General features: G+C 42.9%; 1 protein-coding gene across 1 annotated transcript in view; it reads right to left on the bottom strand.

Moving 5' to 3' along the window:
* Window positions 1-20,977, bottom strand: part of LOC106612985 (secreted frizzled-related protein 5) — a 38,273-nt gene extending 17,296 nt beyond the window's left edge. Inside the window, exons 1-2 of the mRNA XM_014214766.3 lie at window positions 19,843-20,977; window positions 2,210-2,287 (exon numbers count right to left, since the gene is read on the bottom strand). Of these exons, the coding sequence (XP_014070241.1) occupies window positions 2,210-2,287; window positions 19,843-20,431 (667 nt within the window). The 5' untranslated portion in view covers window positions 20,432-20,977. The remainder of the gene's footprint in view (window positions 1-2,209; window positions 2,288-19,842) is intronic.
* Between the last annotated feature and the right edge of the window lie 4,044 nt (window positions 20,978-25,021).

The raw sequence follows: 25,021 nt of genomic DNA, 5'->3' as shown, positions 1-25,021 counted from the left end.
TTTCCAAGGGAGATAAACGAACGTCGTAAGAGACTGTATCCGGTACAAAGGCAACAAAGGGAGAAGGGTAAGCGTGCCTTTATCATTGTGGACAAACTCTTTATAGATGGACAGCTATTCTGAGACAGCTCCATAACACCATGGCTGTACTAAATTCTACAGGGACTTCTACAGAAACATCACAAATGGTCCTTTTGTTTGATAATGTCCTTCTTTATATCCCCAAAATGTCAATTTATTTGGCGCGTTTGATTCAGAAATACACCGGTTCCAACTCGCCCAACATGACTACAAAATATCTAATTAATTACCTGTAAACTTGGTCCAAACATTTCAAACAATGTTCCTAATCCAACCTCAGGTATCCTAAAACGTAAATAATCAATAAAATTTACGACGGGATAAACTGTTTCCAATACTAGATAAAAACAACGTGAATCGTGTTCCAGTTCACGCACACCAAACAGTAGAGTCCACATGGAGTGACACTTACAAAGAACAGCCATACTTCTTCATTTCTCAAAAGAAAAACATCAACCAATTTCTAAAGACTGTTGACATCTAGTGGAAGCCATAGAAACTGCAACTAGGTTCCTATTAAATAGGGCTTCCCATAGAAAACCAGTGGGAAATACTATGACCTCAACAACAAAAAATCCCTGGATGGTTTGTCCTCTGGGTTTCGCCTGCCAAATCAGTTCTGTTATACTCACAGACATTATTTTAGCAGTTTTAGAGTTAAAGTGTTTTCTATCCAAATCTACCGATTATATGCATAGCCTAGCTTCTGGGCCTGAGTAACAGGCAGTTTACTTTGGGCATGCTTTTCATCTGGATGTGAAAATACTGCCCCCTAACCCTAAGAAGTTAATATAAATGCATTCTAGGTGACTACCTCATGAAGCTGGTTGAGAGAATGCCATGAGTGTGCAAAGCTGTCATCAAGGCAAAGGGTTTCTACTTTGAAGAATCTAAAATCTAAAATATATTTTAATTTGTTTAACACTTTTTTGGTTACTACATGATTCCATATGTGTTATTTCATAGTTTTGATAGTTTCACTATTATTCTACAATGTAGAAAATAGTAAAAATAAAGAAAAACCCTGGAATGAGTAGGTGTGTCCAAAGTTTTGACTGGTACTGTATGTACACCTTTCTATTTTCGATTGAATTTTAAAGCTGCAATATGTACGTTTTTGGGCGACCTGATCAAATTCACATAGAATGTGAGTCATAGATCTGTCATTCTCATTCTCAAGTAAGTCTAAGAAGCTATGTTCTATGTGCGCTATTTCTAAGCTTTCCGTTCATCATTTTTGGTTTTGTACACCAGCTTCAAACAGCTGAAAATACAATATTTTTGGTGATTGAAAATATATATCTTACAGCGGTTTAGATGCTACAATGGTTATCTACACTTGTATTGTCACATATACAAAACTTTGATGTACAATAAGAATTTTAGCAACCAGGAAATGGCAGAGCGATTTCTGCACATTGCACCTTTAAGTTTATTCCACCTGAGTGAGTATATCTGTCTTCTAATGCCTTTTAAGGGGAAAGTAATCCAAAAGGAAGTAATGAGATTACGTTGCTGAATTTGGGTAAGCCAAAAGTTACGTTACCGATTACAATTTTGGACATGTAACTGTAACGGATTACATTTAGGAAGTAACCTACCCAACCTTGATTGTAATGGAATCATTATTATGGTGTGGTTCTCCTCACAATTTACATGTGGTGATGTAGCGGTTAGATGAGTGAGGGAGAGATTTGTGTGTGTAGGGCTGGCACAGTAATTGTATAATTCTGTAACCAACGATTATGGATGAAGACCGTCATGAAAAGAAAACAACCATCATAATACATTTTTTTCTTGATATTCCAGTCGACAAATTTTACCCAATAGCAGCAAATGAAAGTAAATCTGGTTTACATCTAAAAGCCTGAGAGACGAGTGAATTTTAGAATTTTGTGTTGCGGAACGAAGAGTTGAACAGCAAGGTCTTAGCTAGGAACTACCTCCGCAGCAGGAACACGCAGTTTTAAGAGTGGATTTTATTTATTTATTTTTCGCTATTCATACTATGTGTTTCTCATTACTGTCATCGTCTCTGAAGTGAGTTTTGTGTTTGTGTATGTGTGTATCTGTCTGTGTGTGTGTGTGTGTGTCTGCGTGTGTGTGTCTGCGTGTGTGTAGTACTTACCAAAGTCACTAGCACAGTAATGTTCCATAATGGTGTCAGCTTTCAGTTCGTTGTCACATGGAGGGCAGGCTTTAGATGCTGGGGAGAAATAGAGAGAGAGAGAAGAATGATTGATATTGTGGCAAAGGCAGAGGGCAGTCCCAACCTGAACTTGAACCTTGGACCTTCCGACTTTCAGCCCAACACCTTAGATTTCACACCAAGACATTCAAACCTCTTCACGACAAAGCTCTGTGTTGGGTTAAGGTCGCTACAATATAATGAATTATTACTGAAAATAAATGTATTAATTTCAGCTAGTGTAGGCAGTTGCTTATATACAACAGCCAGAATACAGTAGAGTAGAGTGGACTAAAGTAGAGTAGAAGGCTACAGTAGAGCAGAGAATCAGCTTGTTCATACAGTGCATTCGGAAAGTATTCCTCCCCCTTCACTTTTTCCACACTTTGTTACGTTACAGCCTTATTCTAAAATGGATTATTATAATAACAACACCCCAAAATGACGATTCATTAAAACAAAAAAACTGAAATACCTTATTTACATAAGTATTCAGACCCTTTGCTATGAGATATGAAATTGATCTCAGGTGCATCTTGTTTCCATTGATCATCCTTGAAATGTTTCTACAACTTGAGTGGAGTCCACCTGTGGTAAATTCAATTAATAGGACATGATTTGGAAAGACACACCTGTCTATATAAGGTCCCACAGTTGACAGTATATGTCAGTGCAAAAACCAAGCCATGAGGTCGAAGGAATTGTCTGTAGAGCTCCTAGACAGGATTGTGTCGAGGCACAGATCTGGGGAATTGTACAAAAACATTTCTGCAGCATTGAAGGTCTCCAAGAACACAGATGTTTGGAAACACCAAGACTCTTCCTAGAGCTGGCCGCCCAGCCAAACTGAGCAACCGGGAGAGAAGGTCATGGAAGTGACCAAGAACCCGATGGTCACTCTGACAGAGCTCCAGAGTTCCTCTGTGAAGATGGGAGAACCTTCCAGAAGGACAACCATCTCTGCAGCACTCCACAAATTAGGCCTTTATTGTTGAGTGGCCAGGTGGAAGCTACTCCTCAGTAAAAGGTACATAACAGCCTGATTGGAGTTTGGTAAAAGGCACCTAAAGGTCTGATGAAACCAAGATTGAACTCTTTGGCCAGAATGCCAAGCGTCACATCTGGAGGAAACCTGGCACCATCACCATCACCATGTGAAGCATGGTGGTGGCAGCATCATGCTGTGGGGATGTTTTTCAGTGGCAGGGACTGGGAGACTAGTCAGGATCAAGGGAAAGATGAACAGAGCAAAGTACAGAGAGCTCGTTGATGAAAACATGCTCCAGGGTGCTCAGGACCTCAGACTGGGGCGAAGGTTCACCTTCCAACAGGACAATGATCCTACTGTAAGCACACAGCCAAGACAACACAGGAGTGGCTTCAGATGTCCTTGAGTGGCCCAGCCAGAGCCTGGACTTGAACCCGATTGAACCTCTCTGGAGAGAACTGAAAATAGGTGTGCATCGACGCTCCCCATCTAACCTGAAAGAGCTTGAGAGAATCTGCAGAGAAGAATGGGTGAAACTCCCCAAATACAGGTGTGCCATGCTTGTAGAGTCATACCCAAGAAGACTCAAGGCTGTAATCGCTGCCAAAGGTGCTTCAACAAAGTTCTGAGTCTGAATACTTATGTAACCTGTTTTTGCTTTGTCATTATATGGTATTATTGTGTGTAGATTGATGAGGAAAATTAAACAATTTAATACATTTTAGAATAAGGTGTAATGTAATAAAATGTGGAAAAAGTCAAGGGTTCTGAATACTTTCTGAATGCACTATATATAGATCAGCCTGTGCTGTTTTATGCCCTAGTCTAGACTGAAGCACTTGTTTAGAAGCAGCCTGTCAGAAGTTATTTGCTGAAGAGGGAATATATAGCGCAGGATCTTGAGTGATGTTTTCACTGCAATTACTCTGGAGAAAATGTTTTAATTTGAGAAGTTGTATATTTTGGTGTTGAGGCGTGGCATGTGTGTTCGTGTGAGTGTTTTTCTCATTACTGTGTGTGTGTGTTGGGGGTGGGGGGTTAGATTGTGTGTGTGCATGCGTGCATCTGTGTCTGTGTTCGTGTTTGTGTGCGCGTGTGTGTGTCTGTGTGTGAAAAGTAAATGGATACAGTAACAGCTAAGTTTAATGAACAGTGATTTTGTGTGCAGAAGCAGAGAACCAGTCATACAGTATGTCCAAACATGAAACACATATGTGTAGTTTGATAGGCTACAGTGGAAAATCAAGGGAAAAGCAAGGCAAATTACAAAGATTAGGCCTCTCGTCTCAGTTTAATAACTAACTCTGATACCCCTGTGTGTGTGTGTGTGTGTGTGTGTGTGTGTGTGTGTGTGATGTGTGTGTGTGTGTGTGTGTGTGTGTGCACGTGGGTGTGTGTGCACGTGGGTGTGTTAAATCACATGGTTTTATTAAGAATGTCTTTGCAGTTGTCTTATGCCATTTCCTATAGAGACCGAAATTAGTTAATTGATCCACAAACAAACATTTAGGGAAGAGAGAAAGAGAGCAAGAGGGGAGACAGCGGGGGTAAGGATGTGGTTGCCGATAATAGTATGTTTACCACTGTAACATACACTGAGTGTACAAAACATTAGGAACATTTACATTTTACAGATGCTCTTATCCAGAGCGACTTACAGTAGTGAATGCCTCCATTTCATACAGTGGGGGAAAAAAGTATTTGATCCCCTGCTGATTTTGTACGTGTGCCCACTGACAAAGAAAGGATCAGTCTATAATTTTAATGGTAGGTTTATTTGAACAGTGAGAGACAGAATAACAACAAAAATATCCAGAAAAACGCATGTCAGAAATGTTATAAATTGACTTGCATTTTAATGAGGGAAATAAGTATTTGACCCCCTTTCAATCAGAAAGATTTCTGGCTCCCAGGTGTCTTTTATACAGGTAAAGAGCTGAGATTAGGAGCACACTCTTAAAGGGAGTGCTCCTAATCTCAGCTTGTTACCTGTAAAAAAGACACCTGTCCACAGAAGCAATCAATCAATCAGATTCCAAACTCTCCACCATGGCCAAGACCAAAGAGCTCTCCAAGGATGTCAGGGACAAGATTGTAGACCTACACAAGGCTGGAATGGGCTACAAGACCATCGACAAGCAGCTTGGTGAGAAGGTGACAACATTTGGTGCGATTATTCGCAAATGGAAGAAACACAAAAGAACTGTCAATATCCCTCGGCCTGGGGCTCCATGCAAGATCTCACCTCGTGGAGTTGCAATGATCATGAGAACGGTGAGGAATCAGCCCAGAACTACACGGGAGGATCTTGTCAATGATCCTAAGGCAGCTGGGACCATAGTCACCAAGAAAACAATTGGTAACACACTACGCCGTGAAGGACTGAAATCCTGCAGCGCCCGCAAGGTCCCCCTGCTCAAGAATACATATACATGCCCGTCTGAAGTTTGCCAATGAACATCTGAATGACTCAGAGGACAACTGGTGAAAGTGTTGTGGTCAGATGAGACCAAAATGGAGCTCTTTGGCATCAACTCAACTCGCCGTGTTTGGAGGAGGAGGAATGCTGCCTATGACCCCAAGAACACCATCTCCACCGTCAAACATGGAGGTGGAAACATTATGCTTTGGGGGTGTTTTTCTGCTAAGGGGACAGGACAACTTCACCGCATCAAAGGGACGATGGACATGGCCATGTACCGTCAAATCTTGGGTGAGAACCTCCTTCCCTCAGCCAGGGCATTGAAAATCGGTCGTGGATGGGTATTCCAGCATGACAATGACCCAAAACACCCGGCCAAGGCAACAAAGGAGTGGCTCAAGAAGAAGCACATTAAGGTCCTGGAGTGGCCTAGCCAGTCTCCAAACCTTAATCCCATAGAAAATCTGTGGAGAGAGCGGAAGGTTCGAGTTGCCAAACGTCAGCCGCGAAACCTTAATGACTTGGAGAACATCTGCAAAGAGGAGTGGGACAAAATCCCTCCTGAGATGTGTGCAAACCTGGTGGTCAACTACAAGAAACGTCTGACCTCTGTGATTGCCAACAGGGGTTTTGCCACCAAGTACTAAGTCATGTTTTGCAGAGGGGTCAAATACTTATTTCCCTCATTAAAATGCAAATCATTTTATAACATTTTTGACATTCGTTTTTCTGGATTTTTTTGTTGTTATTCTGTCTCTCACTGTTCATATAAACCTACTATTAAAATTAGAGACTGATCATTTCTTTGTAAGTGGGCAAACATACAAAATCAGCAGGGGATCAAATACTTTTTTCCCCCACTGTACATTTCTTTCCCGTACTGGTCCCCAGCGGGAATCAAACCCACAACCCTGGCGTTGCAAACACCATGCTCTACCAACTGAGCCACACACCTAATGTTGAGTTGCACCCACTTTTGCCCTCAGAACACCCTCAATTCGTCAGACATAGACTTTATAAGGTGTCGAAAGTGTGCCACAGGGATGCTGGCCCAAGTTGACTCCAATGCTTCCCACAGTTGTGTCAAGTTGGCTGGATTTCCTTTGGGTGTTGGACCATTCTTAATGCACACAGGAAACTGTTGAGCATGAAAAACCCAGCAGCGTTGCAGTTCTTGACACACTCAAACCGGTACCTACTATCATACCCCGTTCAAAGGCACTTAAATATTTTGTCTTGCCCATGGCACACACAATACATGTCTCAATTGTCTCAAAGCTTAAAAATCGTTCTTTAACCTGTCTTCTCTGCTTCATCTACACCAGTGGTTCCCAAACTTTTTATAGTCCCGTACCCCTTCAACATTCAACCTCCAGCTGCGTACCCCCTCTAGCACCAGGGTCAGTGCACTCTCAAATGTTGTTTTTTGCCATCATTGTAAGCCTGCCACACACACTGTACAATACATTTATTAAATATAAGAATGAGTGTGAGTTTCTGTCACAACCCGGCTCGTCAGAAGTCACAAAGAGTTCTTATTGGACCAGGGCACAAATAATAATACAATAATAATCCATAATTTTGCTCTTTATTTAACCATCTTAAATATAAAACCTTATTTGTTAATCAAAAATTGTGAATATTTCACCACAGGTTAATGAGAAGGGTGTGCTTGAAAGGATGCACATAACTCTGCAATGTTGGATTGTATTGGAGAGAGTCTTAAATCATTTTCCGCACGCAGTCTGTGCCTGTATTTAGTTTTCATGCTAGTGAGGGCCGAGAATCCACTCTCACATAGGTACATGTTTGCAAAGGGCATCAGTGTCTTATCAGCGCGATTTGCCAAGGCAGGATAATCTGAGCACAGCACAATCTTGAAATGTGGCAGTGGCTTCTGATTAAACTCAATTTTCACAGAACCGCTTGTTGCAATTTTGATGAGGCTCACTTGTTCAGATATCGGTAAGTGGACTGGAGGCAGGGCATGAAAGGGAAAACGAATCCAGTTGTTTGTGTCATCCGTTTTGGGAAAGTACCTGCGTAATTGTGCACCCAACTCACTCAGGTGCTTCGACAATATCACATTTGACACTGTCTGTAAGCTTGAGTTCATTTGCACACAAAAAAATCATACAATGATGGAAAGACCTGTGTGTTGTCCTTGTTAATGCAGACAGAGAAGAGCTCCCACTTCTTAATCATAGCCTCAATTCTTTCCCACACATTGAATATAGTTGCTGTAATCCTAGATTCAGATCATTCAGGCGAGAAAAAACATCACCCATTAGGCCAGTCGTGTGAGAAACTCGTCATCAGGCAAGAGGTCATACAAGTGAAAATGATGGTCAGTAAAGAAAACTTTACACTCCTCACTCAATAAAAAAAAACGAGTCAATACTTTGCCCCTTGATAACCAGCGCACTTCTGTATGTTGTAAAAGTGTTACATGGTCGCTGCCCATATCATTGCATAGTGCAGAAAATACATGAGAGTTCAGGGGCCTTGCTATAACAAAGTTAACCATTTTCACTGTGGTGTCCAAATCGTCTTTCAAGCTGTCAGGCATTCCCTTGGCAGCAAGAGCCTCTCGGTGTATGCTGCAGTGCACCCAAGTGGCGTCGGGAGCAACTGCTTGCATGTGCGTTACCACTCAACTATGTCTCCCTGTCATGTCTGTTGCGCCATCAGTACAGATACCAACATGAGCAGCAGCTATGTTTGGCAACATACGGACCATTAGTGGAATTCCCATGAGAGAGTAACGGTTAATGTGATTGGATGTTAATTATTTGTCTAGGCTACCTGTATTTGACATTGTGTTGTTATTTCGCTGAACACAAGATGGTTTAATTTTATTTTTGGCAGTGAAACGAGGCTACTCAGGTGAGAAAAAAACCTCACCCAAATGTATAACCCTTTGGAAAATATAAATGTACTGTTTGAAAATGTGAAGAAACCCCCACCCCAAAAGATAAAAATAAATGAATAAATACATTTGAATCACATTTTTATTTTGGGTACCTCCGACGGCATTGCACACACCCCTGGGGGTTGTACTTTTCAAACAAAGCTGGGTCTTTGCTTTCAGTTGCAGTAAATACTTCTTTGTCATCATTCTCTCCCCATAAAACATCCCACTAGCCTCTCTCACTATAATATCGAAGCATTTGGAAATGTTGAATGTAGACAAGGGTTTTAGAAGCAGATATGCTGACGCACAGTAACTTAATTTTTAAGGTTTTTCCACATTTTATTATGTTACAGTCTTATTCTAAAATTAATTAAATAGTTTTTTTTCTTCATTAATCTACACACAACACCCCATAATGAAAAAGCAAATGCAGGTTTTTAGATATTTTTGCTAATAAATACAAATAACAATTTAAGAAATATGACATTTACATAAGTATTCAGATCCTTAAAGCAGGACTTTGTTGAAGCACCTTTGGCAGTGATTACAGCCTAGAGTATTCTTGCGTATGATTCTACAAGCTTGGCATACCTGTATTTGGGGAGTTGCTCCTATTCTTCTCTGCAGATCCTCTCAAGTGCTGTCAGGTTAGTTCGGGAGCGTTGCTGCGCAGCTAATTTCAGGTCTCTTCTGAGATTTTCGATCGGGTTCAAGTCCGGGATCTGGGGCTGGGCCACTCAAGGACATTCAGAGACTCGTCCCAAAGCCACTCCTGCCTTGTCTTGACTGTGTGCCTAGGTTTGTTATCCTGTTGGAAGGTGAACCTTCACCCCAGTCTGAGGTCCTGAGCGCTCTGGAGCAGGTTTTCATCAAGGATCTCTCTGTACTTTGCTCTGTTCATCTTTCCCTCGATCCTGACTAGTCTCCCAGTACATGCTGCTGCAAAACATCCACACAGCATGATGCTGCCACCACCGTGGGGATGGTGCCAGGTGTCCTCTAGATGTGACGCTTGGCATTCAGGCTAAAGAGTTCAATCTTGATTTCATCACACCAGAGAATCTTGTTTCTCATGGTCTGAGAGTCTTTAGGTGCCTTTTGGCAAACTCCAAGCAGGCTGTCATGTGCCTTTTACTGAGGAGTGGCTTCCGTCTGGCCACTCTACCATAAAGGCCTGATTGGTGGAATGCTGCAAAGACAGTTGTCCTTCTGGAAGGTTCTCCCATCTCCACAGAAGAACTCTAGAGCTCTGTCAGAGTGACCATCGAGTTCATGGTCACATCCCTGACCAAGGCCCTTCTCCCCAAAATTGCTCAGTTTCAGCTCTAGGAAGAGTATTGGTGGTTCCAAACTTCTTCCATTTTAGAATGATAGAGGCCCCTGTGTTCTTTGGGACCTTTAATGCTGCAGACATTTTTTGGTACCCTTCCCCAGATCTGTGCCTCGACACAATCCTGTCTAGGAGCTCTACAGACAATTTCTTCCAACTCATGGCCCTTCCAAATCATGTCCAATCAATTTAATGTACCACAGGTGGACTCCAATCAAGTTGTAGAAACCTCTCAAGGACGATCAATGGAAACAGGATGTACCTGAGATCAATTTCATATCTCATAGCAAAGGGTCTGAATACTTACATAAAAATTGCAAAAATGTCTAAAAAACTTTTCGGAGGGAAAACATTTATTTAATTCATTTTAGAATAAGGCTGTAATTTAACAAAATGTGGAAAAAGTCAAGGGGTCTGAATACTTTCCCAAAGGCACTGTATATTACCTGATTGTTAATTTAAATGCATAATAACAGAGTATCTTTGGACCAAAAAATCACAACTCAAATGTCTTTAAATTCATGATTGCTATGGGAATATCTAATTAAAAGTAAATTCTTCAATTCACTTACATCACAAGACAATATAGTATGGGCCCTGGTCAAAAGTAGCGCACTATATAGCGATTAGGGTGCCATTTGGGACCTATTCACTGACTGCAGCGAGCCCAGTCTAATTGATTTCCCCTGTTAATGAATAAACAGGACAGAGCGTTGGTTGTGCTGTATAGAAGGAATGCATTCTCCTGACACAAACCCTGGCACTGAGACAACTGGGCAGCCAGCCAACACACCACAACCCCAGAGAAATCACAATCTATTACTCTATGGGATGAATAAGATGCAACAGCCTCCAAGTGAATCGTTCAAAACAGGCAGAGCAGAGAGGGAGAGAGAGAAGGGGGGAAGAAGAGAGAGAGGCTGTTTGTGTGTGTATGTGTATGTGTGTGTGTGTGTGTGCGTGTGTGTGAGAGAGAGAGAGAGAGAGAGAGAGAGAGAGAGAAAGAGAGAGAGAGAAAGATAGAGAAAGAAGTAGAGGGAGGAGAGAGAGAGAGAGAGAGAGAGAGAGAAAGAGAGAGAGAGAAAGATAGAGAAAGAGAAGTAGAGGGAGGAGAGAGAGAGAGAGAAACTGTCTTTCCACCGTGAGAGTTCCCATACATTAACACAGTGAGGCCTGCTATACAGAGGGGGTCAGGGCTTTAATTGTGTGTTGCTGACAATAAGACAAGGGCATGCACACACACACACACACTGAGGGTTTCTGTGTGACTAAAGAGTTCACCTCGATGCGACCCAGTGGTAGTGAGGCATGTTGAACTCTGACCCCTGTCATTATCAGGCCAGACGGCTAGTTAGGACCAGGTGATAACCTCCAACCTTTGACTTTTAACCTTTGGAGGAGAACGGGCTGGCCTAATAATGAATGGGCTCTCTCTCACTCCCTCTTACTTTCTCTCTCCTCCCTCTCTCTCTTTATTTAGTTCTATGAGTACATGTTTGCATGCATAAGTATCTCTACATGGCAGTACAAACTGGACAGGGGTCATGTAAATACACTAGCCTCTAATCATTTCGTTAAAGTGGTCAATGTATGTTCTAAACATCGACAGACAGTCAGCACTGTCATAGCCAGTTCCCAGATCTATTTGTGTTGTATAGGTCCTAAGGTTGCTGTCTGACCAGTGACCATAGGAGTTGGCAGGACTGATCTGGAACCAGTCTAACGCTGTCAGGTCACCAATAGCACAATGACCACTAGTCATACTGCTGGGCTGATGTTAAAAGGGAACGTCAGATCCAACGCTCTGTACACGGAACACTGGCCATGCCTTTGGAGAATATTATTTCTGTTCTGTAGAGGACACACACTCACACACACACATACACACTGTGGGTATAGGAATCCTACAGATGCGAGAAGCGTGCTGTATTTTACTGGTCCCAGGGGTCGGCCTGCGGGGCGATGTTTAAACTCTTTTCTGTCTGTTAGCATGGTGCATTTAACCAGATGTTAGCCTCACTGACATAAATCACACGCTGTATTTCATGTGTGTGTGTATTTCATCCCTGCCCCAGCAGCGTTTTATGTCAGAAGTGTCTCTGCTCGTAAGTTAAAGGGCCCAAATGAGCCGTGAGATTGTGACCTGTGCATAGTTTATTCATAAAAGCCCCTCTGATACATGTGAGTGTGTGTGCAAATATGAGTGTGTCTATGAGTGTGTCTATGTGTGTGTGTGCATGTGTATGCATGTGTGTTTATATGTGTGTGTGTGTGTGCGTGCGTGTTTGTGTGGGTGCGTGTGTGTGTATGCATGGGCTCGTGTGTGTGTGTGTGTGATACTGCACACTCTGTTTAGAATCAGTGTTATTCAATCTGACAGTAGACAGCAGGCCAGTCATCACACACTCAGTGACCAACAAGATGTCACTGTCTCACTTCAGTATCCAACGTTTGGGGGGGATAAACATCACATTTTGACTGGTTAAGGTAAAGGTAAAGGTTAAGGTTGGGGATAGGTTTAAAACAGGAAAAACTTGACGGTTAAGTTTAGGCATTAATTCCGACTGGCTAAGACAAGGGTTAAGGGTTGGGACAGGGTTAAAGTTAAAACAGAAAAAACTTGACGGTTAAGTTTAGGCATTGGGCCTCTCGAGTGGCACAGCGGTCTAATGCACTGCATCGCAGTGCTTGAGGCGTCACTATAAAAGCTGGTTTGATCACAGGCTGTGTCACAGCCAGCCGTGATCGGGAGACCCATATGGCGGCGCACAATTGGCCCAGTGTCGTCCGGGTTAGGTGAGGGTTTGGCCGACCGGGATTTCCTTATCCCATCACACTCTTGCGACTACTTGTTGCGGTCCAGGCGCCTGGAAGCTGACTTCGGTCGCCAGCTGGACGGTGTTTCCTCCGACACATTGTGTCAAGAAGCAGTGCGGCTTGGCAGGGTCGTGTTTCGGAGGACGCACGGCTCTCGACCTTCGCCTCTCCAGAGTACATAGAGCAGTTTCAGTGATGGGACAATTGGAAATTACGAAATTGGGGAGAAATAGGGGTAAAAAAAAAAATATAATAATATGTTTAGTCATTAGTTCCAACTGGCTAAGGTAAGGGTTAAGGTTTGGGATTGGGTTAAAACAGAAAATAATAAAAACAAGTGTTCTCACAGACTCACGTCAGAGTTAGACGTTCATCCATGTTTCTCAAACGTCAAATTTCAAAGTTGTTCAAAGTGTTTAAGGTTAAGTTTAGACATCACCCTGAATTTTTAAGGTTAGGATGACAGGGCTTCCCAGATTTCACTTATATCTTTCTCTTCTCTCTCTATCTCTCTTTCTCTCTCTCTCTCCTACACCTCCTTTTCACCTCACCTCATCTCTCTCTCTCTCTCTCCACCCTCTAGACCCCCTCATCCCATTTCTCGAGTGAGCTGAGTACGTCCCACAAAGTGGCTATCAAATCCTGCAGAGGCTCTGCACCACCACTGAGTAACACCCTACAACACAGTACAAATACACACTTGCACTGTCAGTCCAATCCTCTTCTGCTTGTTATGCTTCCCTGTTCCGCTCTCTCCTATAACAACCCCAAAACCCATGGTCCTGCCAGGTACTGCTGCTTGTTTGTGTTGCCTTGCTATCTCTAGGTGTCAGTTTCATGTAATCGCACACCCAGTGCCCAAACACACACACACACACGTACATGTGCACACACATAGCACACAAACACCACAAGCACACAGACACACAGTTGGACATTGGTAGTGCTCCTCTCTCTCTATCTCTCTTGCACTCTCTCTCTCTGAAGCGAGAGGTGGAAAGTGAATCTCACTCTGTTGTGCTAGTTTCTACACCAGCTCCCTAACCGTGTTCTCTTCTCCCTCTCTTTCCCTCTTTCTCTTGCTCCCTCTCGCTCTCTCTTTCCTCTCTCTATCTATCTATATTTCCTCTCTCTCTCTTTCTTTGTCTCTCTCTCTCTGTCTTTCCTCACTCTTCCTTTTTCTCTTGTGTGTGTTTGTGGGTGCGTGTCTGTGAATGAACGTGCACGTGTGTGTGTGTGTGTGTGTGTGTGTGTGTGTGTGTGTGTGTGTGTGTGTGTGTGTGTGTGTAGCTGTGCTATATCATGTAATTGCAGAATAGCCGGTATCTGGTTCTTGCAGACAGACAGGAGAGATCCCTCTGAGTGATAAAAAATCAGAAAGACTATACAGGGAAGAATGATCTAGAGGTTTCTAAAGACCAACCATTCATTACACTTTGAAGTGATTTTAGAGCTCTGAGTAGAGGCACAGAGGCTATGAAAAAAAAGTTTAACAAATAATCACTACCTAAAAATATAAATAATGTGCTTTGATTTGTTCCATTAAGGCCACCGGTTTATGTGCTTAGATTTTAAAACTCTGAAGTTCCCCCTCAGTTCTCCAGCTACAATCAAGGGCATCCCTAGACCAGACCAAGTAGTGTATGTGTGAGATACCTCTAGGCTGGTACTCTACCATGTGGAAAGAATGTGACTTCACCAGTGGCCAAAACATTTCAAAGATTTTACTGAGTTTTACAGTTCATATAAAGAAATCAGTCAATTGAAATAAATTCATTAGGCCCAAATCTATGAATTTCACATGACTGGGAATACAGATACTGTATGCAGCTGTTGGTAACAGATACCTTAAAAAAAGGTAGGGGCGTGGATCAGCAAACCAGTTAGTATCTGGTGTGACCACCATTTTCCTCATGCAGCACAACACACCTCCTTCGCCTAGAGTTGATCAGGCTGTTGATTGTGGCCTGTGGAATGTTTTCCTACTCCTCTTCAATGGCTGTGCGAAGTTTCTGGATATTGGCAGGAACTGGAACACACTGTCGTATATGTCGATCCAGAGCATCCCAAACTTGCTCAATGGGTGACATGTCTGGTGAGTATGCAGGCCATGAAAGAACTGTGACATTTTCAGCTTCCAGGAATTGTGTACAGATCCTTGAGACATGGGGCCGTGCATTATCATGCAGAAACATGAGGTGATGGAGGCGGATGAATGGTACGACATTGGGCCTCAGGATCTCGGCACGGTATCTCTGTGCATTCAAATGGCCCTCGATAAAATGCAATTATTTCCGTTTTCCATAGCTTATTCCTGCCAATACCATAATCCCACCGACCACAATGGGGCACTCTGTTCACAACGTGGACATCGGCAAACCACGCGCCCACACATGCCAAATACGTGGTCTGCAGTTGTGAGGCCGGCTGGACGTAATGCTAAATTCTCTAAAACGATGTTGGAGGTGGCTTATGTTAGAGAAAGGAACATTTAATTCTCTGGCAACAGCTCTGGTGGACATTCCTGCAGTCAGCATGCCAAATACACATTCCCTCAAAACTTGAGACATATGTGGCATTGTGTTGTTTGACAAAACTGCACATTTTAGAGTGGCCTTTTATTGCCCCCAGCACGAGGTGCACTTGTGTAATGATCATGCTGTTTAATCACCTTCTTGACATGCCACACCTGTCTGGTGGATGGACTAACTTGTCAAAGGAGAAATGCTCACTAACAGGGATGTAAACAAATTTGTGAACAATATTTGCGAGAAATAAGCTTTTTGTGCTTATGGAACATTTATGGAATACTTTTTTTCAGCTCATGAAACATGGGACCAACACTTTACATGTTGCGTTTATACTGTATGTTTTTTCAGTGTAGATTGAGTCTTTAGAGGAGTTTGGTAGCAGTTGTGTGTTAGAAGGATTATTATGGTGTGTCTGAAACGTTGCAGTGTTAGGTGTAGTATCAGACTAGGAGGCTCTCAGGACATGGAGCCGGTACATCAGAGAAGCTCTGGATCTTAACAGCATGTCAGCAGCCTCTAACCCGCCAGGCTAGAACTGATAAGGGTTCAATCTGTTTCACACACACACACACACACACACACGCACACACACACACACACACACACACACACACACACACACACACACACACACACACACACACACACACACACACACACACACACACACACACACACACAAAGACACAGACACATGTACGTTTGCCAAGTGTAAATCTCAAATGCTTCACTCTAACAGGATGGAGACACACACCGGAAGCCATAGTCAATCAAAAGCTGTAACCAGGTTTCCAGAAAAAAGTCTAAATTGTTCTTGAAATCGTTGTTTTTTTATGACACTGACCCTGTGATCAGTGTTTTAAAAAATGCATTAATCCGAACATAACAGAGTAAAATATTTAAATAAAGCATTTATTTTATTTGTACCAACATTTGGGTATTTCAAGAGCAGCATATGTTGGAATATCACATTGTGTGCTTGGACTTTGCAACTTTATTGTAACTATTTGACCATGAACCAGTCATTGAAATTAAATGTACACTCTGAAGTAACCTATATATTATCATTTGAATAGATAAACATGTGGTTTTCCATATAAAAAGATAAAGTTCAGGTACAATTCATGCCGTCTACTTTCCAAGGACCATGTAAAAGAGTGAGTTATGGCTCAGGGAAGTGAATATGTCACATAGTTGATTCTAGTCCTATAAAAACACAACATATATTTTCATAATGGAATATGATCTGCATCCAAAATGGCACCCTATTCGCCATATCGTGCACGGTTTTTCAAAAGCAGTGCACTACATATGGAATAGGGTGCTATTTGGGACACATTTTCTCTCCTCTGCATGAGCTCAATGAAACAGCTTCTATGAATCTCTGTCTTCCAATGCTATCAACGTAGACATGTGCACACATGTTGAGTGTGTGTGTGTGAGAGAGAGAGAGAGAGAGAGAGAGAGAGAGAGAGAGAGAGAGAGAGAGAGAGAGAGAGAGAGTGTGTGTGTGTGTTCGTAGACACTTGCTGAATGAGTTTTCCCTGAACACTTCATATTTCCTGATGAAACATGAAAGGTTTGCAGACTTGTGTTATCATTCAGAGTGTCTGGACTGATTAAAACTGACACATGTTTTCCTAGATTAAGTCGGCCATATGTCTCTTTCATCCTTCTCCTATCCACACTTTACATTGTCCTCCTGTCCTTCTCGGCCAAGTTTGTCTGACTCTATTAAGCCAGTTTCTTGTCTTTGTACTGTTTTAAATAGAATGTTCAGTCTGAAGCATAGAACCAGAAGGATTCTAGTATTACATAGACCGATTCTATTCATACTGCCTGAGATGGTGCACTGTAGATGAAAACCTGGGCCCAGATTCACAAAACCTTCTTAAGAAGACATTTCTTATTAACTGCCATTTTCTCCTTAACTATAGACTTATGAAGAAAGATAAGCTATGTTGCTATTTCTCAAAAAGGTTCTTATGTTTATCCTTAAGCAAAAAGTAAAGAAGAAATGTGATTCTTGAAAATAAAGTTATTGGAAATGTTTTTAATTTCAAGATAGATAAACCCTTGTCTTAAACTCTGGGCAGTGATAAACAAATCTCATGAAAGCAAAGATGTTTAATTCACTCACAAACTTCAGCTGAAAGTTTCAGTATTGACTATTTTAAACCCAATAACATGTTTTACAACAGTAATCTCAGTAAGAAATATGCTAACATGATTGCCATTGCTAGCTAGATAGCTAGGAAAAACGGTTGCCTAGCAACGGACATCTTAAGAAGATTTGTAAGAAGATATTTGAGAAGTTCGTAAGAGAATCATCAAATCTTAAGATATTGTTGAGGAATTGCACTTAAGAACTATTTTATGAACTTCTTATTTTTTTTCTTAAGATGTTTCTTAAGTTTTTGCAGAACAAGTGTTTTGTGAATCTGGGCCCTGGTTCTAAATTGACCAACCTGAGTAGCAAAGTAAAAAACAAAACATAAATGAAGGAATGAATGAATGAAACGTTCTCTTTCCCATCCTCACTGAAACTGGAAGGGAACCACTCTCTTTTCTTTACTTTGTTCTTTCACTTTACTTCCCTCACAACCTCCCCTCTCTCACTAAACTCTCTTTCCCCTCTTTCTCCTCCCTCTTGTCCCAGCTTTTTCATTCTCTCTCTAAAGCCCACTCGTTCTCTCCTTCTTTCCATCACTCGCTCACCTCCCTTTTTTCTCTCTCCTTTCTCCCTCATTCTCTCTCTTACACCCCATTCTCCCTCACCCCCTCTCTCTAACTGCCCCCTCCCTCCCTCCCTCTCTCCTTTTCTCTCTGTAGACTAATTCGCCCTCAGTAATTAGTTGGCTAGTTAATTGGCTGTCTAACTGGTCGACCAGACAAAAGACAGAGCAGGCTTGGACAACAGAGACACAGAGGAGAGTGTCCCCTCCACATTCTATAGACTCTAGACTCACATTGACTCTCTCTCTCTCTCTCTCCTCTCTCTCTCTCTCTCTCTCTCTCTCTCTCTCTCTTTCTCTTCTTTCTCCTCTAACCTTCTCTTTTTCTCTCGCTAGTTGCCGTGCACACACACACACACACTCACTCTAAGTTTCACACACACACAAACACACACATCAGGGGTCATACAGTAGTTGATTTGGGAAAAGTGTGTATTGCTCTGTCCTGCACTCGAGTCATAGCCGGAGAGCCCTCCACGCTGTCTGTCTCTCTGTACTTAAACTACTCCTGGCTAGTTTCTCACTAGACTCACTGTCTGTTGTCAGCACATCACTCCTACCACATGAGATTTATTGCCATTTTCTGTGTTACATTCGCAAAAATATAACTAATATGTCACTGTCAGGAAAATATATCTCAAATCGTTAAATATCACTATTTGTACATATACTAATGAGACCATGTTGAAATTAACATTGTGAATGATGATAATCTATTCATCACTTACTGCATTATGATTTTATGAAGATTTTCTTATAGAATAGCTCCCTGATCAGCCCAGTCACTGATAATGTTCAAGAAATGTTGCTCGCTAAAATCAGTTAAAATATTAAAAGTCAAATATGGTTTCAATCAGCATCTGATTTTGATATTTTCTTCTTCTTTTGTTTTAACTGAGAATTTGTTTGGAAGCACATTTAAGTTTAGGGTCGGTTTCCCTGACCCAGAATAAACCTACTCCTGGAGTTAAAAGCATGCTGAATGCAGAATCTCTGAAAGTGTTTTCAGAGATTCAGGAATAGCCTTAGACTGTGCCTGGTATAAGGGTTTATCTGAAAAGCTGCTGTCACTGAGATCAGTCTGAAACTGTCAACTTGTTCTTTTTACGCACACTAGCAGTTCTACTGTAGTCTGATACATAAACTGAAAATGTTTCCCTTGTCTACAGTAACTTTTATTTTAATCTCTGCCATTGCAATAACAATAAATCGTTGCAATATTTGACATGAAACATCCCCTTGGTCTTTCCTTTAATGTCACTCTGTTTTATAGTAGAAGTTATATTGAACACATGGACATTTCATTATGGTCTATCTATTATTTCCAGCTTTCTCATACAGTAGAATAAACACTGACTTGCATATTAACTGACCTAATGGAATATAATACATTCTAATATCTAACCTGGAACATTACTATACTTTCTTCCCTAGCTACAGTATATCTTATAGCAGTTGCATTAACTTAAAAGGTGTATATTTGTATCTATAACTATCAAAATTGTTTCAGTGTTTTGTTCTTTCCTATCCAAAGATTATTCCTTCCATTACTTAAAATGAAACGTAAATCTTGTTCTACAATATCTTCTGTTCAAAGCTCTGAAGCAGGAGTAAGAGTTAACCTGCATTGGGGCTTGTGCTCTCTCCCATCTAGAGCCAGTGTGATGTGTGGAGGCACAAACAACATTCAACCTGACAAACAGTCAACTAAACAAGTTATTACTATAGGGAAGGGACAATTACCATGTAATTTAGGGGCTATCTTTTACACAAGTTAGTATACAGTCTCTAAACATGCAAGAAAAAAGAAGGTTGTGAATAAGTGTGTGATCTTACCTGGAGCCGGGGTGGCCTGGTTCCCAGCAAACTGCATGGGGATACACAGATCATTATCAATAGGAAACTTATCACAGGTCAACATCTCTGGCCAAGGGAACCCATAGGTTTCCATAACGGGGGCACAGCTATCCCTCACGGCCTCACACAGCGAGCGGCACGGGTAGATGGGCCTGTCCAGACACACTGGGGCGAAAAGGGAACACAGGAACACCTGTGTATCTGCGTGGCACCGCTTGGCGAGGAGCGGCACCCAGCTACCCGCCTGCTGTTTGACCTCCGGCATGGTCTCGTGGTCCAGCAGGTTGGGGAGGCGCATCTTCTTGTAGCCCACGTTGTGACAGAGGCGTAAATCGGCAGAGATGTCCACACACTGCGGCTGCTTCGTGTAGAAACGACCGTTGTGGAAGTTGTCTGATTGCCAGCTGTAGTAGTCGTATTCGTCGGCGGTCGAGACAGGGGAGGTGAGGAAGAGGAGGAGGAGGAAGAAGGACATGGAGAGGGACAGTGCCATGGTGGAGAAGGGGGTAGTGAGTAGTTGTGCCCGCTGCTGCCTGCTGTTGCTGTGGTTCTTTTGTCCCTGTGCCATGTTGCTCTGAGCTCTGGGAGGGAGAAAGAAAAGAGGAACGTATCCAAATTGTCCAACGTGACTCGGGGCTTTTGGTGAATAAAGACTGTGCTGAAGAAATGAACTGTAATCCTTTTTTTCCTGTCCAAGAACGAGAGCAAGAGCTGAGATAGAAAACAAAAAGAAAGTGTGTATTCTGGTCTTCTTTCAACAGAGAGAAAATGTGTGTGTTAGTGTGTGTCCAGTCATCTCATCTCTGCGCTGGTAGAGCTGTGTGTCTCTGCCTCAGGATGTTGTAAGTGAGGAGATAAGGGTAAGACGAGGGGTCAGTGGAGGGTGAGTGCTGTGTGTGCCTCCTTTCCCTCTAATTCTCTGTCAAATTCTAAATCTCTCTATCTCTCTCTTGCTCTCTTCCTGAAGTTCTCTCTATCTCACTCCACAGCTGTCTCTTCCTCTGTCTCTGCCTTCACCTCTCTCCTTCTCTCTCTGTCTGTGTCTAACAGTGTGTGTGGAGCAACTACAGTATATCAGCTAGTGGGATAGTTTCTCCCTGTATTCTGTCAGGTCCCCTAGCAGACTCCCAGAACACTTTCCCTCCCACTGGCCCCACACAGCTCTGGCTCAGCCTATCACAGGCCTCACACAGTGCTACCTCAACCAATCAGAGACCAGGGGGAGGTCTTGAGGGGGGATGAGATTCTCCCCCCTCATCACCCTCTCTGGTAGACACTCCCTGAGGCAGAGAGAGGCAGGCTGAGGAGAGAGAGAGAGAGTAGCACTACCAATGTCCAACTGTGTGTGTGTGTCTGTGTGCTGAGTGTGCACATGTGGAGAGAGAGAGACAGATAAAGAAGGAGAGTTCGAGAGGTAGTGGGGAGTGAGAGGGAGAACGAGAGAAAGCGGGAGAGATAGGAGAGGGAGAGGAAGAAGTGAGAGAGAAGGAAAGCCCAATATGTCGAGACTTTTCTACTTTCCCTGCTCTCTCTCTCTCACACACACACACACACACACACACAGACACACACACACACACATGCACACACACGCACACACACACGCACAGAGTCGGGTGGCAGTGAAATGTTTGTGCACTATATTGAGAGTCAGGCAGGCTACAGCAGCTACAGGTGGCTAGGTCATTTGGTTACGCTCTGTGAGATATGCTAATGTCTATGGTGGTGTTGAATAGAGGCACGCTGCCTTTCTGTCTCTTTCCATCAGTAACACTGACACACACAACACACAGAGGGGCCCAGCAATAGCATCAAAATGAATCCAATTCTCATTCAACTCTCATTCAAAGCACTCTAACTTAGTGGGTGGACTGGTATGTTGGATTCATATGGATGCCCTCAATTAGGTGATTTCTCAGTGTTCTACACATTCCTCAAATTCTGTTGTGTCACCATATTGGGAGGACAAAGACAGTACCAATGGATTTTAGAGCTATGTCCACTAATTAGGGGGGTCAAACACACACACAGCATTTAACCCAGCGACCATGCAGCTTTGCTGAAACCTCCCCGCTGCCAGGACATATGGGCTCATGTCACTGTCCAGACATTCACATCAATACCACAATAAAGCAGGGCTAGAGATTGGGAATTTGTCAATTGATTGACTTATTCCCTTTAGCTTCATGTGGAGCGAAGGGGCCTCAATCAGACACATTTTAATGGATTTGTGTTTGCATGTTCTTTGCATGCTAAAGCTGGTGTAAATCTTATAAATAGGGGTTCACAGCGAAGCTTACCTTTCAGTCAGTCAACTTCGGTATAATATACTATGGGGAGTTGCACTCTCGCGACTTCGGTTGAAGGATGTACAATCACACCTGACAAGGCCAATGAATTCCGTGGCTCGCTGGAAGCCCCGCCTTCCACAGGTAATACGCCTGAGACTCAGATTCATTCATTAAATTATTCTGCTCTTCACCTCAGTGTGAAGAGGAACAATTCACGCTACTTAAACAAACAATTATGTTGTGCTAACTAAACTGTCTCTTAGTGCTAGAGTGTGCTCACCCCTACGACATTGTGTGTTGAAGGTTGTGCTTGTTCTCATAAGTTTTCTAATCACAAACAATTAGTTATTCTTCAATTTGCTGGTGCAATAGGTAAGATGGCTAAAAAATCGACCGAGACGACGATGGCCGAGCTGTTTTCGGGGTCGAGATCATGCCGCCAGTCATGTGGTTATAGCATTTCTCTGAAAGATACTCACAGTCTATGCTATGTGTAGTGTGTCTTGGCTTGGAGCATGCTTCGGCGGCCCTCGCTCGAACCAGTCCGTGTGCGCATTGCCATGTACTGTGTACAAACGTCCTGGAAAGACGTGTAGCATTTCTGAGGAAGCTTGGAATTACCGATGACGACGTTCCCTTCCCGGATGCCAGTACCTCGGCTGGGACCGAGGTGCTGGAAGCGGAGATGGATTGGGTGGTCGGAGAAAATGTCTAGTCTGCCTTGTCTGCCTGCGCCCACCCCGACTCCTGTGTGCTCTGTCGCCGGTTACGGGAGGCTACTCAAAGAGAGAGGGTGGCCAGGTTTGGTGGGTACACCCCGCCGCCTGTGTCAGACTTGGTCAAGCACTGCTTGCCTCTTTTCCCAGACTTGTTGATGAAGGGTCTGGTCCCACCTCAGTGATCCGGTCCAATGTGAAGTTTTGAGACCGGGCTAGCTAAATGAGCGCTGCATAGTGTTTTAACCAGGTTGGCTAACTCGCTGAGGCAAGCTAGCTATTACTAGCTATTCCTGCCTCCCCACGGTGGAGTTTCTGAGGTAGCTCTCTTGTTTAGCCTATGTTCAGTCCCTGGGGTAACTCCCGGAACAAGGGGCCTTGGCACGGGTCTGAGTGACCAGTGTGCCTCTCCACAAAAACATTACTGTGATTCCTGCCTGTAGCTCACTAGTCCATATGAGGTACAGACTATGGGCTCTACAGGCGATTAGTTGTTGGTAGCAGAGTCGTGCGGTCCAGCGCTGGGTGACAACCGGTTCCCGGAACCCATCTTACTGCCTAAACCTAAACCGAGGGAGACTCGTTGTGACAACAGTACCCCCAAGTGGCACTGCCAATTGGAATACGTCACTGATCGCTGGAGCCAGTGTACCCAGAGTGGGCCGTGCTTTAGGGAAACCTTGGCACATTAACACTGTTTTTTCAACTGAGTTCCAGTGTTCACGGGTGAAAAAAGTGTTGTCTCCTGTATGTGAGTTCGATAAAAAGTGTTCCCCATGTTCAGACACACGGTTGTTAAAAGTGGTGAAAATAGAAGAAAAAACAATCTCTCCCAGTTCACAAGGCGGCGTCCAGCCCCTTCAGATGGCACTTCACGGGAGTCTCGCTGTCTGCTCCGACAAATGGTGCGCATGCGCAGTGTCTCCCTGCGAACATTGACGTCAGGGTACAGGCTACAATTTTTTGTGCGTCCCACACGCTTCTGCAGGGCATCACGTTGACTGGTCCCGTGGCCTCAGTGGCCATTTTGAGGGGGGAAATATCCTCTCGTTTCCAGAAGCATGCAATCCGAGTGGTTCCTATGTCGAAGACCCGGGACTGCTGGTAGAGCCGGTGTTCCTTGTTACGAAAAGGGAAGGGACTTTATGTCCCATTCTAGACCAAGCACCTCAGAGTCTACAAACTCATGAGCCGCTGACTATTACAGCTATTGGCTGTTGGCGGCTGTGTCGAGGGGCCAAGCAGTGTTACACACATCCATGCTACCATATTCAGTCTCTAGGCTTCATAAAAAAACAGAAAAGGAGCTGTCTGACTCCATCCCAGCGCATTCCGTTTCTGAGTCTCAAGCTAGTATCATGCTTTTCTACCCTTTTACTCTTTTGGGACCCTCTCTCCTTCCGCCCCGTGGAAATCTAATTAGCGTAAATAAAAAATCCCCATTAAAATCTATCAGTTTAAGCTAGAGATATTTTTTGCATTGGATTAATCTCAATATACGCCATCCGCCTATGTCACACTTCCGCATCCGCATTTCTCATAAAATCATATGTAGCGTCCGAATGGTTTGGCCTATAAACTATTACTATTACAAACCACCCATCTATGGAAAGATGAGACTTACACAAACACGATAGTGTTCTCCGTATTGTTCTACAACTCCCACAAGCATCTTGGAACTCTTCTGAAGGTCCCCCAGTACCAGTTGAAAACATTAATGTAAGTACAATATATATATATAGTCACTGTGTAGTGTCAAAAATAAGGGGTTAAATACATTTAAAAAATAAATAAAATGTTTCCTGATCTTTCTTATATCTTGTCAGATATAGGACCGACACTTCAGAACAAACTTCCTTTGTTTTTTGTAGTGAATCTGTTATTCACTGTGTTTGTATGTTCTAATAGCACTAATAGCACTAAGGACAATTACACATTTTCATTAAATCATTTAGAATTAAAAAAATAATACTTCACAGGGTCTGAATTTTTTTTATGAAATAGTAAAACAATCCTTGGTATGACCTTTTATTTATTAATTTATAAAATGCATTTTCTAGGGGTGGATAGGCTTTAATACTGCAAATAGATTGTGGCTTCTATCGATATAATTGTCTGCATCATTTTCAATCCCCCATATATTTGTTTTGT

Source organism: Salmo salar, chromosome 01 (genome assembly GCF_965601325.2).
Source record: "Salmo salar chromosome 01, fSalSal1, whole genome shotgun sequence".
NCBI lineage: Eukaryota > Metazoa > Chordata > Actinopteri > Salmoniformes > Salmonidae > Salmo > Salmo salar.
This window is presented reverse-complemented; position numbering and strand designations above follow the sequence as displayed.